The sequence below is a fragment of the Pholis gunnellus genome (assembly GCF_910591455.1).
Source record: "Pholis gunnellus genome assembly, chromosome: 13".
NCBI classification, from domain to species: domain Eukaryota; kingdom Metazoa; phylum Chordata; class Actinopteri; order Perciformes; family Pholidae; genus Pholis; species Pholis gunnellus.
Genome location: NC_136540.1, coordinates 23,683,569 through 23,702,610, shown reverse-complemented (window position 1 = coordinate 23,702,610; position 19,042 = coordinate 23,683,569). Strand labels below are relative to the sequence as shown.

General features: G+C 43.3%; 1 protein-coding gene across 1 annotated transcript; it reads right to left on the bottom strand.

The window, feature by feature from the left end:
• Positions 1-1,761: 1,761 nt before the first annotated feature.
• map6a (microtubule-associated protein 6a) lies at positions 1,762-19,042 on the bottom strand (the record flags this gene model as incomplete). Its single annotated transcript, XM_079172005.1, has 5 exons — positions 1,762-2,200; positions 4,094-4,204; positions 6,990-7,204; positions 7,401-7,614; positions 18,345-19,042. The coding sequence occupies 5 exons, from the start codon at positions 19,040-19,042 to the stop codon at positions 2,056-2,058; spliced, it is 1,383 nt and encodes a 460-aa protein (XP_079028131.1). The 3' UTR covers positions 1,762-2,055.

Genomic DNA, 19,042 nt, shown 5'->3' with positions numbered 1-19,042 from the left:
TCAACCACGCTGCGTGTGCTCATTGTGTTTGCTGTGCGTCTATGTGAGGGGGCGTGAGCATAATCCGATAAATTGTCATTTACAGTTTGCCATGAAGCTAACAGCAGTAATGAAGCAAAGCCAGTCTAATGAGGAGCAACATGGACTGTGACAAGGAAACAGCTTCTCTGCACCAAAAGCTCAAACCAGCTGCTCGGTCTTTTCCACGTCATGTTTCTTAATCTCGCTCTGCTCCGCTGGACTGTAGGCCATAAATGAAATATGAGGATCTGCATTAATGAGGCACCAAACAAGCTTGCCAAAGATGCAGCTTGTGATTTTTAAAGAAAGTGTATGTAATTCATCGATCTTTGTCTTTTGTTGTTGTCTTGGAGTGCAGACAGGAGTGCTTGGTAACAGCTTCTGTCCTAGTTTCTGTCCAGCATACATATGGTTGAACCAGCTGAGTTGTACAGCTCCAGGCTTGTTGCTGTGTTGTTTGAACTTGAGGGGGTTGGGTATCGAACCTCAATACGTTATTATGGGGATGACTTAAATGTGTCCGTAGCCCAGTATCAGAACGGAGTGCTGGCTTTGAGCGTCTGGTCGGAATTATAATGTAGTTTATGAGATACTTCCTGATTTTAAATCTAAAATATTGCCAATTTTTGGCCAGTTCTTGTGTGGCTGCTGGTGTTTAGACCACTATTAAAGATCCATCTATTCAAGAGGTGTTTTAAAATAGTACAACTAACACTGTCGGACTCACAGTGGACAGTTTAGAGCAAAAAGAGCAAAGAACGACATTGAGGGTTTTCGCCACGAAAGAGATGTTTTCCTACTTTCCCGACTCACTTTGACAAGAGTTTGATTGACAGATGGTTCATCCAATCACCTGCCACGTTTTTGACAGTTTGCAATGACGGCTTCTCACATGGTTCTTTGTAAAAATCAGTCTGCCGGGTTAGTTTTTTTGAAGCAATTCATCCGTCCACAAAAGGCTTTATAACACGTCTCTCACATACACACCTGCAACAGACTTTAATGTAAAGTCGGGTGAGTTCCCCTTTAAGCCATATAAGAATCCTGTGTTCTGAGTAATAATTTATGGTTTTCCCATTTTTCAGTGTATGTGCACTGGATTTTTCCACATCACACTTATGTAAGTGGCATACTGGATCGTGATTGGCTTCCAAACTAGTGGCGATGTCACAAAATCCTGCTGGTACACATGTTAAATGCAGATTAAATATGAGCTCAGAGACACTTTCCCCCCTCAGCAAATGACTGTAAAATAAACTGTGCACATATATAATTCTGCACATTGAAGCTCAAAAATTCAAGTGCAGGAACAATAAGCCAAACACCTTTTTAAGTGGAAGTGGACTTTCAAAATTGTTGTTGTTTCTTTTCATTAAAGGGACAAAAAAGTATAATTTTGGAAAGATACTGAAAACGGGCACTATTATTGCACTTTTTTCAAATGCAGAGCCCTCAGTTCATCATCATGTTTCCATCCCACAGTATTCCCCGTTTGTTACGCACTTAAACTGAATGGGCCACATGTCACATTGCATCCAAATTAGGAGCCCTGTGCCTTTTTCTACATGCAGAACTCCTTCATGTCTTCACACCATTCAGATCGCCTATTTGTGAATTACTGACCATACAACAAAAACTACAATACAGTGTTGTAATGTGCAAGTTATGAGTATTTATTTACACTAAAACCGATCAATGTACAGCACAGTTTCTGGTGTAATTGTTGTCGAAGCACTTTATGGTGTGGTATTTCTAATGATGGTGACATATGCTTTTAAAATAAATTGCATGAAACCAGAAAATGATGTAGCACCTTTAGAATAATGCCATGGGTCAAACAGCTGTGACCTTAAGAGCTGTCTCAAACATGCGCGTTTCAAATCTGCCTCTTAGATAGCTAACGTTTTTTTTGGGGGGTGGGGGGTGGGGATTTAACCTCTTGCCTTAATCCAACTTAATTGCAAATACTAGTTATCTACAGTACAGAGCATCAGTCTGTATAAGGTGTATCTGCCTCCATCCTCACGGGCAGAGCTACTCAGTCTGGCTGCCATCTAGGGAAAAGCGTACGACTCCGCTGCTCCTCCGAGGCTCGGGTCTCTCCAGCGGTGGTAGTTCTCCTCCAGTAGCACCCTGGGTATGATGATGACCGGGTCGGAGAACCTCGTCCTTAGCATCTCTAGGAGGCAGCACATGGGTTAAGACAGCAGAGAAGGAGACAGAAAGAGACACACGATGAGGCATTTCTCCCGGGGCGAGCAACAACAAGTCATTGGGCCGAGCACCCTGTGACCGCTCATTTCAGAGGAGAATACCGGGCTTTGGGTTTAGGGCCGAGAGCTCAGCATGAGACAAAGAGACGACATCGCTGTGGCATCATCGCCTGTTTGCTTATCGCAAATATATTACAGAAAAACTCTTGATAGAATCAAGTGACTCCACTTTGACTATACAAGCCACTGTTTTGTGGGGATTCACATGTAAATGAAAGCTTCTAATGATGCATTGGACAGCTTTGCTTTTAGATCAATACAGGCCTTTGGTTTAAATCTACACTTGGACCCATTCAGTAAGTCACTGTGACGTTATGAACTACAAGATGCCAATAGTGCAATGAGGGTCTCGGGGTGTTCTGTGACAGAATATCTACAAGATGCAATACACATTTGAATGATAATACATTAGCAGCCGTGAAGATCATTAACATGCACTTACAAATGTCCTTTTGACCTGTGTGCTTCCAAAGCTTTCCTCATTGCATTCATACTTACCTCTCGTCTTATATCCAAGCCAACACTCAAAGTCTAGACCGAATTCTTTAAACGCAACATCGGATTGCAGGTCCAACAGAAAACGGAGGCAGCATGCTTCAGAGATGAAAGAAAACCATCGTAGTGCAATACACAGTATGAAACGTCCACCCGGTGACGGCAGGCTAAGATGCAAAGTGTGACGGTTTCAAACGTGTGAGAGATCTGCCTCATAAATGGATGAATTAGTGATCTCCACTAGTAATCGTTCAATAAATTATACAGTCATGCAGTTTGTTTTAAAGGGCCAGTGTGTAGGATCTAGCGGGGAGGTTGCATGTCGCAACCGACATGTAGAAACATGGCGGCCGGCTCCGTGAAGAAGACCCGCGGCTAATAAGCTAACGAAAACTCTTATTCCGATTCTTATTTTCAGGTGATTATACACGTATATATAGTTAATAATACAGTGATCAAATGCTTATATGTATCCTAAAAGCTTGGTACACAATCATTCCTATACAAACACTGTTTCAATAATTTGCCTGTAGTAATCAAGTTCATTTGGGGTCTTCTCCTACATAACAACATATAGGAACACATTTTAAAACTAGGTGTGCTCCCGCTAATTAAAGTTTAGTTTAGTTTATTACTTTACTCCCATGATGTCTCGCTGTAACTTTCTGAGGCTCGTGCTGCGTGTGCACATTGAAATCATGACGGGGAAAAAGAAAAAGTCCTTATCTCTCGATGAAAAAACTAATGCTCACAGGACAAGCACCTGGGGTTAAAGTCGCCCCCTTCTGGGCGTTGTGGATTAATAATTATAATTAATAAGTGGATTGATCCTCAACCGGTTCTGCGCCACAACGGCGAAAAATAGTGAATGATTTCCACGTGATCACTGTAAGGGGTGTCAACCGTATTACATATATTCCATCTCTGCCGATAGAACGCCCTAAATACTACACACTGGCCCTTTAACGTCCAAGGATGGGTGATGTTTGGACTAAACCTGGGGCCTCTTTAAGAATAGGCATCTTAAGGAACCGTACATGTAGGATGTGACAGCAGGCAGCCCCCCCCCCACACACACACACACACACACACACACTCTAGTGTCCATATGGAAGAGAAATATACAGAAGGGCTGTGACCGGAGGAGTGGACCAGAGGTAATGCGGTGAAACAAAAAGAAACTGTGCGACTGTAATAGAAAACTAAAAAATCAAATCACAACTCCATGAGCATGTATGAATGGGAATGAGTGGCATTTGCGGCTCGCGGTCGATTTCCCTTTGGTTGCTCTCACGATTGATTACCTTGGATTGGGTAGCGCACAGCCCCACAGGTGTTGCTTTAGAGTCTGCACCCAGCCAATATCTCGGATTGGCTGGCAGAGTTGTATGTAGTGGTACTGTTTTAGCACAACCCTTCAAATGAATCAGAATGTCACTCATTAGCACACGACAAATTGGACACAGTATGAAGAAAGAACAATATGATCTTAGCAAAACGTAATATCACACATTTGTGGGTGTTTTCTTTTGCATAAAAGAGCATCATTTGTACATTAACTGGGAGCCTAAGAAGCACATGACATCGTATTCTGGAATGAGTTTCTGGACGTCCTTTTACGCGCATGTTGCTCTACGAGTCGGGTGAGTTCTTGGAATATATTAGGAGACACGATGCAGAAAATAATATATTCTTCAGTTCTCACGCGAGGGCAACATGCGGGGCCATGCGGAGAGGACGTCAGAGCTCATGCTAGAATGTGGCGCAGTCTTGGATAAGCATAGAAAGAAGTTGTGAGAGCAAAAAATTCTCTTCCATGTGGATGCATTTAATGTCGTTTGTCTCACAAAGACAAAGACAGGGACAGGAGACACGCCGACAGATACCTGCAACCGCTAGTCTTTTCCTTTTCAGAAATAAAAGCAAGAAGACACTGCTTTTTCTGCTTTTTTTTGCATTTATTTGTAATGTTTCATTAAATATGAGCAAGCAGATAGAAACACAAGCACGTCACAGTCATTTTTTTTTGTTGGGGGCCCAAGACATAACTTTCATCACCATACTTTCTATCCTTATTTGCCTAATAGTCACAAAGATATAGCACAGTGTGTGGTGTGCTAACAACCTTTTACATTGACCGCCCCTACAAGCCCCCCACCTCCCTTGTGGTACATGACAAAGCCCCCCCCCCCCTGACCAAAGGCTGCAAAATGCTAATGAATCGTCCCTGATGGGGCAGCTTGGATAGACATGGTGGTGGAGATGGTCGCTGTCAGACACCACAGGATGTAGAGACGGTGCAGTCGTCCACTCACAATGGAGGGAAGGATGCTGAGAAGCAGAACTAATGAGAGCAATGAGGTGTGTGTGTGTGTGTGTGTGTGTGTGTGTGTGTGTGTGTGTGTGGGGGGGGGGGGGGGGGACACTGTACAGTGCTCTTCTAATCCAAAAACAAAGAAAACAGTGATCTCTCTATATATGCTAAGTGGAAACAGCTTTGGACCGAGTGCTGACTCAGCCAACATGTAGCCCTGCTATAGTATACTGTTTATTTACACAAGAGAGGTTATAATTAGTCTCAACAGATAAACACTTACGACACAACTTACTTCCTGTCCCCCTTTTTCTTCAACCAGAATTTAAGATTTGGTTTTGGTGTGTTTTGCATGAAACGTCTTACACTCAACACGTTTCAATAAATAAACTAAACCTCATCAAACCAACATACTTTTCATGATTTTGGAATTTGGTCAAAACAAGAACATGGATCCAGAAACAGAGAGTGATGAACATTGGAGTCACACGTATCACATCATTGAGCCCTTATTGGGGCTGTATTAAAATAAAAGATGGTGTTAATAACAGATACAACTTATTATGTATACATAAAACTGGGATCAAACTTCTTATCCTTGTAGACAAATGGCAGTGAATTGTTCACGACTTATTCGGAACGTGGATCTGTGCTTCATCCCTACGGCTCCCTCTTTAAAGGTTATGTGAAAAGTGCCATTAAGCAGCAATACGAGCTGTCTGCTATCGTCCCATGGCAGGCTAATCATATTGGTTACGGTCACCCTCGGCAGAGCACACTTACAAAAAAAAAAAAAGGCCAAAAGGAGGTGTGCGTTTGTGTGCACGCTGCTGCGAAGCCTTGCAGGGGGATCAGTCTTATAAGACTGAATTCACCCCTCTCTGTTTCTCAGAAATGTTGTTTCTCATCATGACTGCACGACAATTATCATCTAATTCGTCGGGGAAATGCTCATCTGCCGTTCAGATGGCTGGTGTTTAATGCATAATCAGTTTAGTGTGACCCAGATGCTTCCTTGGCAACAAATTGGGTGCAAACAAACCTTAAATGCCGCTGTATGAATGTGCCTCGCATGAAAAGGAGCAAATGCTGAATGGGATGAACAATTTTACGCAGCCTTCGACAGAGTTCAGTTCACAGTGAGACAGTACAAAATCACATTAACAGAGCGTTGCATGATGTTGCCCAACACGTCCTTTGAGCCCTGTGAGCTCTACTGTGAGCAGAGAAGGTAGCAGGTACAAAACAGACACTCATGACTAACCAAGCGGCACGTTTATCAAAGATTTTCAGAGTTGTTGTTAATTTAGCAGGCGTGGAAATCATATCCAAAGTGCCAATTCGATTATCTTTTCTCCCAACAAACAAAAGAAGGTGGGGGGGGGGGGAACATCTTTGATAAACTCAACAAAGCAATCTGCTCAGCTGATCAAAGCCAAGCCTTCAGAGTTGCTTGTCGGTGGACCCATGCAACGAGAGCCATCCATTGCCTAGCCAGGCAGCCTGTAGCCATGGCAACCTGGAGATGGAGGCGAGCAGAGTGGGAGTGGGGGGGGGGGGGCGGCATCAAATGGCGGAGGAAGAGGATGCACCCGCCCACTCGTTACTATAGCGATGTAACATAGCGTGAGGTGGGAGGAGCGAGGACGTGTCATGTCTAAAAGCCCCGACATCTTGTTATCATTGTACAAACGTAGCCAGGAGGTAGTGAGCGAGGACAGAGGGGAAGGATGAGTGGATACTGAACAGAGGAGGAGAGGAGAGAGAGACTGGAGGGAAAGAAGGAGAGATGATGAGAACCGTAATTCATTTTGCAGCCTCTGTGTATGTTGTGTCCCCCAAAAGAATAAGGAATAAAAGGAGAAGTAGTGCTAAATGATTTTTACTCTTTTGCCTCAGCCAGTTTGTTGTTCATCTCTTTACTTTTCTCCTTGTCCCCCACCGCTGGCCGGTTCTCGAGCTGGTTCTCCGAGGCCGTCTTCTTGGAGCCCCTCAGCGCGATGCTCTGCTTATCTCTGGCTTTCTTCGCTGGCTTGCCCTGGCCTGACGCCGCGGCTCCAGGCTTTTTGGGTTTAGTGCGAAGGGCACTGTACCTGTCAACCTGAGGAAGTCAGATAGCGCAAATGAGATTCCTGAGCTAACATGCTCCATTTGTGGCTAGTCATGTCTAAAACTGTGCTGTGCAATGAGATGAGCATGTGAGGAATTTCCTACTACAGTAATATAAAGCCTTTCTTTTGATCTCCTCCTTAATTGATTTTAAACCCGACTACAAAGTCAGAAAGGCGTGTTCTCACCTGTTTGATGGGGTCTATGTAAGGCTCGCTGTACAAACTGCGTATCCTCCTCCTGTCCAGGGCCTTGTTGTCAGTAGACCTCAGCGGGGCTTGGCCCTTGTATGTGGCACTGTAGCTGGTCTCTAGGCTGGTCTTCTCATCCGGTGGCAGGTACTGGGACCTGGCCCGGATCATCTTTGCCGGCTTCACATCTCTGTAAGCCTTGTACTCAGTTCTGTGCGGAAAGAAGGAAGTCGGGCATAAGTAAACGGACTGTGTGGTAGAGCTTGAAAACCCATCAATAAGGATTATCAATGAAGAGTCATGACAGTGGACGGGTACGAGTGACAAGCTAATACCTATAGCTAGGATACTTTAGCTTAAAGGGTCTCAATTTAAAGGTATAGTTTTGTTAGGAGATTGATAACGGTGTCATGTTTGTAGGATAAATATGAAGCTACAACCATGAGACGGTTAGCTTAGCATCAAGCCTGGCTACGTCCAAAGAAACTCCATTCCAGTGTCAGCCGGCACCCGGCCAAGAAATAGTCCAGTTTTATCAACACAAGCAAGATATGACATGGTAATTAGTGAGCTTTGGATCCGCTACCCACGCTTCCATTTCTTTTATGCTAAGATAAGCTAAGCAGCTAGCCTAGCTTCATATTTAGGGTACAGACACGAGAGTGGTATCCATCTTCTCATCTACCTCTTGGTAAGAAAGCAAATATGTATATTTCTTAAAATGTCAAATTAGACCTCCAACGCAAATACAGATGAATCTGTATTTCTTTAATCATTTCCCTCGTGTCCCAGTCACTCTTATTCCATTTCACCTTTTCAATATTTAGTTATATACCTCATTTTTGGCTGATGACTGTGGTATAATTATCCCCATGCAAATCAGTGATTATTTTGGGTCTCTGGTGTGTATATATACTGCTGGATTTTGAAAGGAAAACCGTCTTTATTGGAGCGTCATCAAAGAAAATCTCTATAAAAATAGATATCACATTCATTGCAGACAGCGTGACACCAATGTTGTAGTCCGCGTCTGCAGAGGAGGTGTGAAGTGAAGTGGCGCATTACTACTGGAGAGTACGGTAGGTGGGAGGAGCTCTGCACCACCGTCTGATGGTTTTCTGTCGTACTCACACAGCACTTCTGAAGAAGGTCAGCAGTACGGCAGAGCTATGGACGGGTGTACCACAGAGGACAACCTTTACTTGAGGACATCACACTGCATGTCTCTCTCTCTCCCTCCTTTACATTGTGTTTTCTCTGTAGTGCACTCTGGTCCCATTCATTTGAAGCAAACCAACATCTGTTACAGCCAGAAACTGTTCATCTGCAGCATTTCCATTGTATGAGGGCTGCAACTAAACAAATGTTTCATTATTGATTCGCATGCTGATCATCTCCTCAATTAATGTATTCATTGTTTGTTCCATGAAAATAGAAAAGAAAATGCCTCACAAAACACACCTTAACGATGGATCGGTTCGTCATCACAATTATTTTTCTGTCTATCAATCGACCTTGTATCGTTGTAAAAGAAGAAATCTACTGTAATTCACCTTATGGGAGAAGTGAGACAGCTTTTCATAACAACATTCATTATTATTGTGGGAAATTGAAGCTGAAGCTGAATCGTGTCCTTGCTTTAAATGTTAAAGCTTGTGATGCTCGTTAATCTAAATTAAAGGTCATCAGGGGATGCTTTAGACAACTAAAACTAAATTAGAAACAAAATCATCTAAACCTGATATAAGAGGAGTGAGCTTGTAGTTTATCTGTCTATCTGGTAACGACTATTGGCTTTTTATGAACCATGGATTTATTTCTCTTTACTGCTGTTTCTTCTTTGGTGGAAACAAAAGCAAAAACATTTTCTCTAAAGAAAATGAAACAACGGAAAATGTCAGCGTGTAGCTCAAATGATAGTAAAATAAAATAGTTAATGTTATTATTAAAAAAAGAGAGGATATGTGTTCCTCGAGTGTTGTCTCGAGTGTCCTCATTCGTAACATAAAAATTGTTTATAAGCTTCCCCTGCAACATGACACCGTGACGCTGGGGCTAATTACAAAGGAAGACAGAGAGCTCTGTGTTTTCGGCCAGTCAGACGACATATCGGGTCTCCCTGTGGCTCCAGTGCAGTCCCAAACACATAACATTTCCCTAACGCAGCGCGAGCGCTCGGAGCCACGCAGTTGTAGCCACGGTTCAGTGAAAGGTCTCTGATCCCCGTGGCAACATCAGCAGAGCAGACGAGGCCAGGCTGCTGCACGAGAGCCTCATTAGGACAAGAAGTAAGAAAGTCTTCTGGAAAGATATCACATATCAATAACTGGCATCTACGGAAATACGCCTCGGAGACTGTGTGTTCCTGTTCAATGCAATTACACGTCAGGGACAGTTGTATTGATTGGACATCTTTACTGTATTACTTTAGAGGGCGTTGTCTGATTTTGCATCACAGTGTGAAAGTCGGCCTTCGACCTCAAATGTTCTTGAGGTGGGTTGTCATGAAGCGAAAAACACTAAAAAGGAGAGAAACGGAGCGCTCTATTTCTACGTGAAGTAACGAACGGGCAAATCAAATTGTTGAAATAAAAACGTTCGCATTGATTCGTATAATTCAAAATAGCGCCTCTTGTGCAAGAGTTTGTCGCCGGTGACGATGACAAAGATCACGATGAGACCTGAGACCCGTAACAATATGGCGATACGCCTGTGAAACATAGAAGACGTAGGCTTTAGCTGACATTAGCAGTTAGTACCCAGTTAGCTTAGCTAAACGTTTTGGTAAATAATGGAGCACACAAGCGGGAATTTCATTATAGTAATTACTCAAGTATATCATTTAACCTTTGTGAAACTGTGTTAATGGTATGCCAATAAAGACAGCTGACATTTACAAATCATAATCGATGTTCAATAAAAGATTCTAAACATCTCATCTTCATAACGATATAATTAGTTCCTATTAATCTAAACATAAATCAGGCGCTAACATTTAAGCTGTGTTTAAACAAAACTGAGGCGTGAAGAGTCGTTTTATCAAATTATGAAAAGCAAACTATTTATGATATGAAGGCTGGTGACAGTGAACACAGAGGAGAGGAGGAAGTCACACAGAGAGCCGTTACATAACCGGACTAAAGTCCATTTTCAATGCTCAGCTGGGCCAAGAAGCCACAAAGACAGGTTATACAACAGGGTCCAAGGCCAAGAGTCTAAAGCACTCACATCGTGTGTGTGTGTGTGTGTGAGAACGACAGAGAAAGAGGCAGATTGTGTGTGCAGACAGGTTCCACAGTGTGAAACACCGGTCTGTACTGTAACATTGCTGCTATTCATGGGCGTATGACTGTGTAACAATAAAGCCTGTGTGTCTGAGGTCAGACTGTACTTGGTACTTATTTAAAAACGAGTGTTAAAAAGGCTTGCTTGGTTCAGCAGGCGTCATGTCACAGCTACTGTCACATACGTAACGGGCAGATTACTGCGCAACACCGCAGAACCAGCAGTTCACTGAGACTGACACCGAGGTACGAAGCATACCATTTTGATTGATTATTTGCCAGAGTCGGGAAGCAAAGAGCTTAAAAAACGAATTATTTTCATGTCATAGAAGGTGGTAGACCAAGTGCTTGACATAAAAAAAGATACACCTCACACTACTCAGCTTAATTCGCTTGTCTTCGGGATCTTTCAGGATGTCACAGTATTTTAGCTACGACTAGCCACTCAATGGCTTGCTCTGTCGTTCGACAAAAACTTCCCCAACAGGCAGCAACCTCCGGTTCTGCCGAGTGAAGCTGATGCGGAAGTGTCTTAAAAATTGCATTCTCTCGACTGACCAGCAGGGGGCGACTCCTCCGGATGCAAAGTGAAGTCTGGTTGTATAGAAGTCTATGAGAAAATGACTCTACTTCTGTCTTGATTTATTACCTCAGTAAACATTGTAAACATGAGTTTATGGTCTCAATCTCTAGTTTCAAGTCTTCTTCAATACAGTATGATGTTCATTTAGTAAATGATGGTCCATTTAGAGTCAAACAGACCATAAAGCAGGGTATGCTTTAGGGCGGGGCTTACTGTGATTGACGGGTCACTGCCGCTACCAGAACCGTATCCGGCGACACTATGTCACTTTTCCGCATTTCAAATATGGTAACTTCCGTTCATTGGTTGTGAAAACAACAACATGGCAACGGCCATATTCCAATAACCGAGGCGTCATAACCAATGGATGACTAGGCCACTTCTTGTATACAGTCTATGTTCCCCATCACATTGTTTCGCCCTAGGAGGCTGAAATGGGGTGGAGGTCATGTGTTTGCGAGGTTGTATCTGGATGCATGAACGTACGAGGTCGCAGCTATTGCGAAATTGCTATTGCGAAATTGCTATTGCGACATTTTCCAGCTCATATAATAGGATTTTTCCTATTATATTAGAGAAATGTCAGACAGCTCTTTGTCCGATATCTCCAACACGTGGCAATTCACACCAAACCATTCTAGATGAATAATATCTGATAAATAACACTACAGGTAAGAGTATTTTAGATTTTGGGGTGAACCGTCCCTTTAAAATGAACCACACATTTCAAATAACCTCATCTTCTATTTTCTCTTTCTATTACTACCTTATATTTCTGCATTGTTTCTTCCATTGTTTTTTAGGGAACATGTTCGGATCTGTGAGTCACTGCGGCTCAGGCAATGCTATCATACCGCCTGTGATATTTCTTCTTGCTGTGTGAGGAAAGCCGCTTTGGACGACTGACCCGCTGCAGAGAAAGGCCGCGTCGCTACAACCGAACCCTGGCGTGTGACGGGGGTGGAACCACGCCAGGGTACAGCACTGCTGAGCTCCAGGCAGCCCGGCTCTAACACGGCACAATCTGGACCTCTCACCACGGGGAGGGTTATGGGAGAAAAGAATAAAAACGAATGCCTGTAAATTTCTGCACAGTGGGATCAAATGCTGTCGAGCTGCACAAGCTGACCTTGACACATAAATAGTACAATGACACAGACAACTAGCCAGGAGAAAAGCAGTAAAAATCTATTTCAGTCCAGTAAAGAATCCTTTTTTGAGATGATGCTATTGCTTATTATCACCAAACACAAAGTACAGCTGAGGCCGATGAGAATGTCATTAACTTTTCAGGTGTTTTGTAATAAACTAATGTATTGGACAAATTCGAATTCAGTTCAGGTTATGTCACTAGATGAAAAGTTAAGGGGTCACCATCCTGAGGGAACCATGAAAATCTGTCCCAGTCCCTTGTATAAGTTATGTTTTGTTATTTTATTTGTTTTCACTTCCTGCCCCTGTGTGTTTCAGCGAGGGGATCACAATATCAGTAGGGTTCATCCTCTGGGAACCATGAATGTCTGCACAAAGTGTCTTGGCAATCCATCCAGTATGAGATATTATACTCTGGACGGTGAATATACTGTTCAGCATTAAATCCATCCATGCAAATAAATCACTACCAGAATCATTTCTAATTCTGTACATTATCTATGTTTGATCAAACGTTTATATCATTATAAATTGAATAACTGTAAGGGGCTTCGGGCGCTTTTTGTTGGACAAAACCAGCATTTGAAGATGTCAGTGATGGCTCTGGGGAACTAACAATTTTCTGACATTTTAGCTAAGAATCAATAGTTAAAATTGTAATATAATCACATCACGTTAGAATGCACTTCTGCACACTGCTGGGACAAACATCTGTGCAGTTATGACTGACGGTGACCACAGTGACTGGCTCTAATCCCACACCAAAGGCCGGACCGCTGCTCTCACAGTATTCCAGGGAATCAATCTGACCAGAAGGGAACCGTAGCTTCACTTCCTAGCAGTGCTTCTTGGTGTGTCAGCGGGTGGAGGCCTGGCTTCTGGTCAATACTCCCTCCTCCCTCGGGGACCAGTTGGCCTTGTCTCTAACTCGCAGCCTCTCTGTAGCTTCTCAGGCAGCGGCTCAATGGAAACAGCTTTAGACTGAGAGCTGGAACAGTACATTACAGTATTACAGGGGCTTGCCTTCGGGTCACAAATGGTGGCTCCCAGTCTCTAGTTTCTTGCTATTGTCAGCAATGACAGTAATGTTAATTAGTATTTGAAAAACAACAACAAAAGTGTTGATTTGAGCATTTTTGTTGTGCTCTTTGTAATAATGATACAGACAGTTTGTCACAAAGTGCAGGCTTTCAGTCTTTAGCAGTGGTCAGAGTTTAGTCAGAGCTGCAGGTTTAACTGGGTTACAGTATCTTACATAATTCATTCATAACCAGAATCAGATCTGAAGACATTTCCTTGTAAATTAACTGTAATCACATGTGATAAATCAGATTAACTCGGTTACATAAGACAGTGAGCTTCAGCTGTCGGAGCTCTGAATTGATCAACAAATGAATACTGGATATCAGCTGACATTTTAGTATTACAATACCACGACCTCGCACTGGATTTATTTTCAGAGAGCAGAAGAAAAAAAATCAAAGTTTCATTTTTTCTGCAAATGAGTTACCTTGGGACATTTCTGTTTTTCTGCATTCAGTCCTTGTCAGTAGAAACATGAGGCGTGGCTGACTCTAAGAGGATCATTTCTAAATCCATCGCCCTCTTTACAGTGTACTGTCCAGCACCACTACTGCTCCTGTGTGTGCGCTCTGTCAACATGACAAAAAAGACAAACTCATTCTCAGTTGATGGGGTGACTTTGTCTGGGAGAGGGAGGAGCTTATGTGCGGGAAGAAAACCAAAAGAAGCTCCTGAGATTGTGCTGCTGTGGAAAATGTCGAGCTGCAATACGTGACACAAATTAAGATAAATTCATCGGCCTCTCTCTCTCTCTCCCTTCCTGAACTCACTGAACCTGCGTTACGTGCCTCACTGTCGACGATGAAATCCTCTGTCATAATCCTTTATGCAATCGCCTCTTTGTATGTCTTTGTATGTCAACTATCGCATAGTTGAACAAATAATAGCTGACAAGATGAAGAATGGCTTTTGTTTTTTACAGCAGAGCTGGTAGTTAAAAAAAGAAGACACTAACAAAGACTCCAGCAGCTGACTTATTCTCATGCAAAAAATGACATTTTAAACAAAATGCAGCGAGTTGGCGGTGAGATGAAGGCTGGATGGGGGCTTGTGACTGGGAGGCTGTTGGTGGAAAATGCTGCACCAGTTCAGGCAAGAAAAAGAAAAAAGAAAAATGCTATAGTAGCATTTCCTGGGTGCGCTGCAGAAAAAAAGCCATTGTGCTCTCTGCAGATTAATACAAGTTTTTTAAAAACAGTAGAAAATAGTGCTGAGGGGAACAGGACTTCATGTGTGATTGGCCCGGTGCAAACCAGCAGAAAGAAAAGGGGGGCTGCTACAGAGTCTATATATAGAGCAACTGTACACATTGCTGCAACCAACTGAGACAGGACGTTGGAGGCCAATACTGATATCTATAGGTTTAGTTAGTTGGTTAGTTGTCTCACGGTACACAGGCAGTCTATGCTGGGTCCCTTTACTATTTACACTGCACATAAACAATAGTATCACTCCAACACAGACTCACAATCGCCATTTTTATGATGAGTCATTTTTCCAACTGTTTCAGCATTACAATCTGCCTTTGACATTTTTCTCTGAATTCTCTCGTCTCTGAATGCAGAAATGACTAAATGTATTTTATTCTCAAGAGCCCATAATTCCAGTTTGCACCTCCCTTTACACCAACATCCATGTATTTAATATTACTACAACTGAAATTGTTTAGTCTTATAAATAGCTCTGAATAGGGCTCACTTTTAAATATCGTGTGGGGCAACTTGCACAGGAACTGTGAACAATATGATGCAGTTTGCTGCAGCAGAATGCGAGCATAGCCGTGAACAAAACAGAGGTGCACACTCGTTCACTCACAGACTCACTCAGTGCACACAAGGCCAGATTGCCTCCCAAGTTAACATATGACCGGTCGCTGACAGGGAATGTAGCATTTTGAAGGCTATTTTTAAAGCACCAGCACAGTGCTCGCTCCACATGAAACTACATTAGGCACATCACTTCCAGCGAACTTCACGGGGAAAACAAAGAGGGTGAAACAGCATCACTGATCTCTTTAAACTGAATATTCTCTGGTCAGCTGCACGTTAGCGTGTCATTCATACCGAGCGTCATCGTCACTCCACTTGTTAGACTGACTTTGGCAGTTTAGATAACAGACACTCAAGTGTCCTGCTGTTATTACAGACATGAACCACAGACGTTCATGGACTGCAGGAGGAGTATAGGGGAAACACTGGAGGGGATTTTGACATTATAAATATTATTTATCTAGCTTTAACTGCACTTACACAAATACCCAAGACTGGCTCCAGCATTGGTCATCTTTAAGTTGCCCGGTCATTCTCAGCACCTTAAAGATGATTTACTTCATGGACTCTTTTCACCATTTCTTCCAAGACAGAGACATTTCTGCTGCACTGTTGTCTTAAGGTTATCAGTGGCCTGAGCATAAAGCATGATGCGGACTCCTCAGGACTTATCTCACACCACTACAATTCAGGTCACTATTCAGGTCCTCAGTGCGAAATGTTCGTTTTCTCTTTTAGATGACATTGTTTCTGTTCGCCGTAGCACTCAATCATAATAATTTCAATGTTATCATGTGTCTCTATAGTGTCTTCCATTAAGATCTTATTATGATGATATGATCATACATGTTGAATGATTCCAAGCAAATTGTAGTTTTTGTTCGATGTAAACAGTGTAATACATACAAATCAACATCGGAAAAATACTGTTACCAATATCGTGACATCAATTTCAACAATACCGCCCAGCCCTAACTGAGGAATAACTGCAGCGATGGTTTTGTGTGATTATGCGTAATAACTCAACGACGAAAAAGGGATAAGAAAGCCAAAAGATACTTTTTTTAGCGCATATGTTATGTGTTAGTGAGTGTGTGCAGTCTTCACACTGTATGCACACTGTCCATGATATTAACCCACAGTTGACCTGCTTTAAGTCTCCGCTGGCGGAGTAAGACAGAGAGCTGACTGGGCTTCTGCTCGTCACAGTGCAGCCATTTAAAGGCATGTGTGTGTGTGGGGGGGGGGGACACCCCAGGCTGCACCCTGCTGACTGCTCAACAACACAGGCACGGCAACAATAGGCACCAAACAGCTGTAAGACTCGCTCACTGATCTCGCACGGCCGAATCACACTTTTCAGTCGGGGTTTCTGTCTCAACCCAAATCAACATACTGACACCGACATCAACATATCATTTAGCATCCTTTGTTGGCAGCACTGTGAATCCGATGATAATGTTTTACAGATTACAGTACACAATATAAATGCCGAGATATTACTCTTCTGAAGGTAAGTCAAAGAATGAGACACTGAATGCTTTGAAAATCCCTTAAATCCACAGATTACAGTAAGAAAAAATAAAAGTGTGAAATGGATCTGGTACATCTCACAACCAACAGCCTTCCCACAACATAAATGCAACCGATAACATCGAGGCACAGCTTCAAGAGACCTGCGTACAGTGGCGCTGACGTGCGTGACTTGATGCTCATCCATCCACCAGTTCCCATCATCCTCTGGAACATTGCATAACAGGACAGAGATTACCCTCTCGGACCAAAACATCAACAGTCAACTCCACCTTTCAATTTAATTAAATTACCTTCTGTAGGGAAAGTAAGAGTCTGAGAGTATGACTGATCTGTCATGTTTTCACATGCTGTGTGCACCTCTGGCTTTCAATCAAGTGTGTGAACAACTGTTTCCTGTTTTAAGATCGAGTGATGAATTTGTCACCCCAAATGAAGTCCTCTATTGTGGAAGAATTAACCTTTCTCATGCCAGGAATGTAACAACTAACAAATCTTTCATCATTTAAATTTAAATTACATTTTTTTTATGTTTTCTCCCAGATATGGCCCCCCACTTATTAAATGTTTGTACTTCAATTCATTAGGGAGTGTGTGGAAATGATTGGGGGCCACGGGGGTTCAGAAATGGGGAGGATTAGGTATTTTTTAACAAAGAACATGTAAATGTGAAAGTGATGGCTTTTGGAGCTGGAGCATTGGTTAGACAGGATCAACGTATCCTCATGCAACAATCCGTATGCTATCTTCTGAAAAGTTATCTTTTGTGAGTTCTCCTTTTTAATTCCAACAACAAGAGCGAAAAGTGCGCTATAAAATCAGTTGGTTGGATTTAGAAAAATATCTTGGTTTGATACGTAACAAACTTAAGTTAAAAATAAGTCAACATTGACTTTTGGTTTCTCAAAGCATACACACAGCGGTCTCCTGGGTGAAAGTCCTGTGTTTGTCAAACCCATCTGTACACCCCAATCTCCACACTGACCGTGTCCCTCTTAACACCACGTCAGCTGATTTTCTTAGAGGCAGCCCTGCACGTCCTGGCTCACGATGACAGGATGCTTCAGTTTGTTAAGTTTGCCCTCACTTTGACAACGCAAATTCCAATTTTGTGCAATCTGGTGGCTATGTAAAGACGTATTATTCCACTAACAGAGTAAGGTTTGAAGTAAACACACCTTAAATGATTTATTATGACGATTAAATTTCATAGTATTATTTCACTTTGTATCTTGTGCGGAGTGTGTTGCAGTTTTGAAGGGGGAGCGGCCATAGAAAATGTGACTTATGCACCCCTCCCCTCCCAACTAATTTTCATACAGTCCCTAACCATTTTCACCTGACAACAGATGAATTGCTGTGTTTTCTGTATACAGACATTTACAGTTGGCCTATGCAAAACCTCTGATATTTCTGATAATCAAGTGAATGGTTTACACAGTATAACACCAATTTTGACCCCTATGACCCTTGGACGCCTGAGGCCTCTGGACCCCCAGCTTGGTGGACAGATATGAGGGGCAATGTATGAACTCACGTGTACGAGCTGTCGCCTGTAATCTCCTGTTTGATCTGCCTGTTCACAGCATCCGCCGTCGCCCTCCCTTTGCCCTCTCCTTCCACCTTCAGGTCAACTTTCTTCGGCCCCTCCTGTTTACTGGACCTCTTTTTCCTCTCCTGCCCCTGCAGCAGGTCCTTCTCCTGTACCTTGTCGGCGATAGCACTCTTCTCCGCACCGCTGTCCGCTCCCGCCGGCTGCTTTGCGTGCCTGGACCTGTCCGGAGCCCGGTCATCGTTGGCAGACTGTTTCTGTATCCAGGGATGGTCGTACCTTTTCTGGTTGGGCCAGGGTTTGAAGTCCTTCTGGTACTGGGTCTCGCTGTTGAACGGCGTGTCCGGTTCGTGGTACTCGTTCTTGGGTTTACAGCTCGGCTCGGGTCGCACTTTCCAGTGCTTAAAGTCCTCGCGCATCACCGAGCCGCACACGCGCTCCTCGGAGACGCACCTGCGCGGCGGCCGCGCCGAATTCGAGGCGCGGGTCTCCGCGCGAGACGGCTGCGTTTCTATGGCGACCCGGCCCTGGGAAGGGTGAAGCGCTGGCTGCAGCTGGATGTGCTGCATCTCGGAGACGTCCGTGTACTTGGTGAAGACCAAAGGCATCGCAATGTCAGCCTTGTCCAGCTGGTTCCAGAAGCGGGCCATGCAGCACGCCCTGCTGATACAGGGCCACGCCAT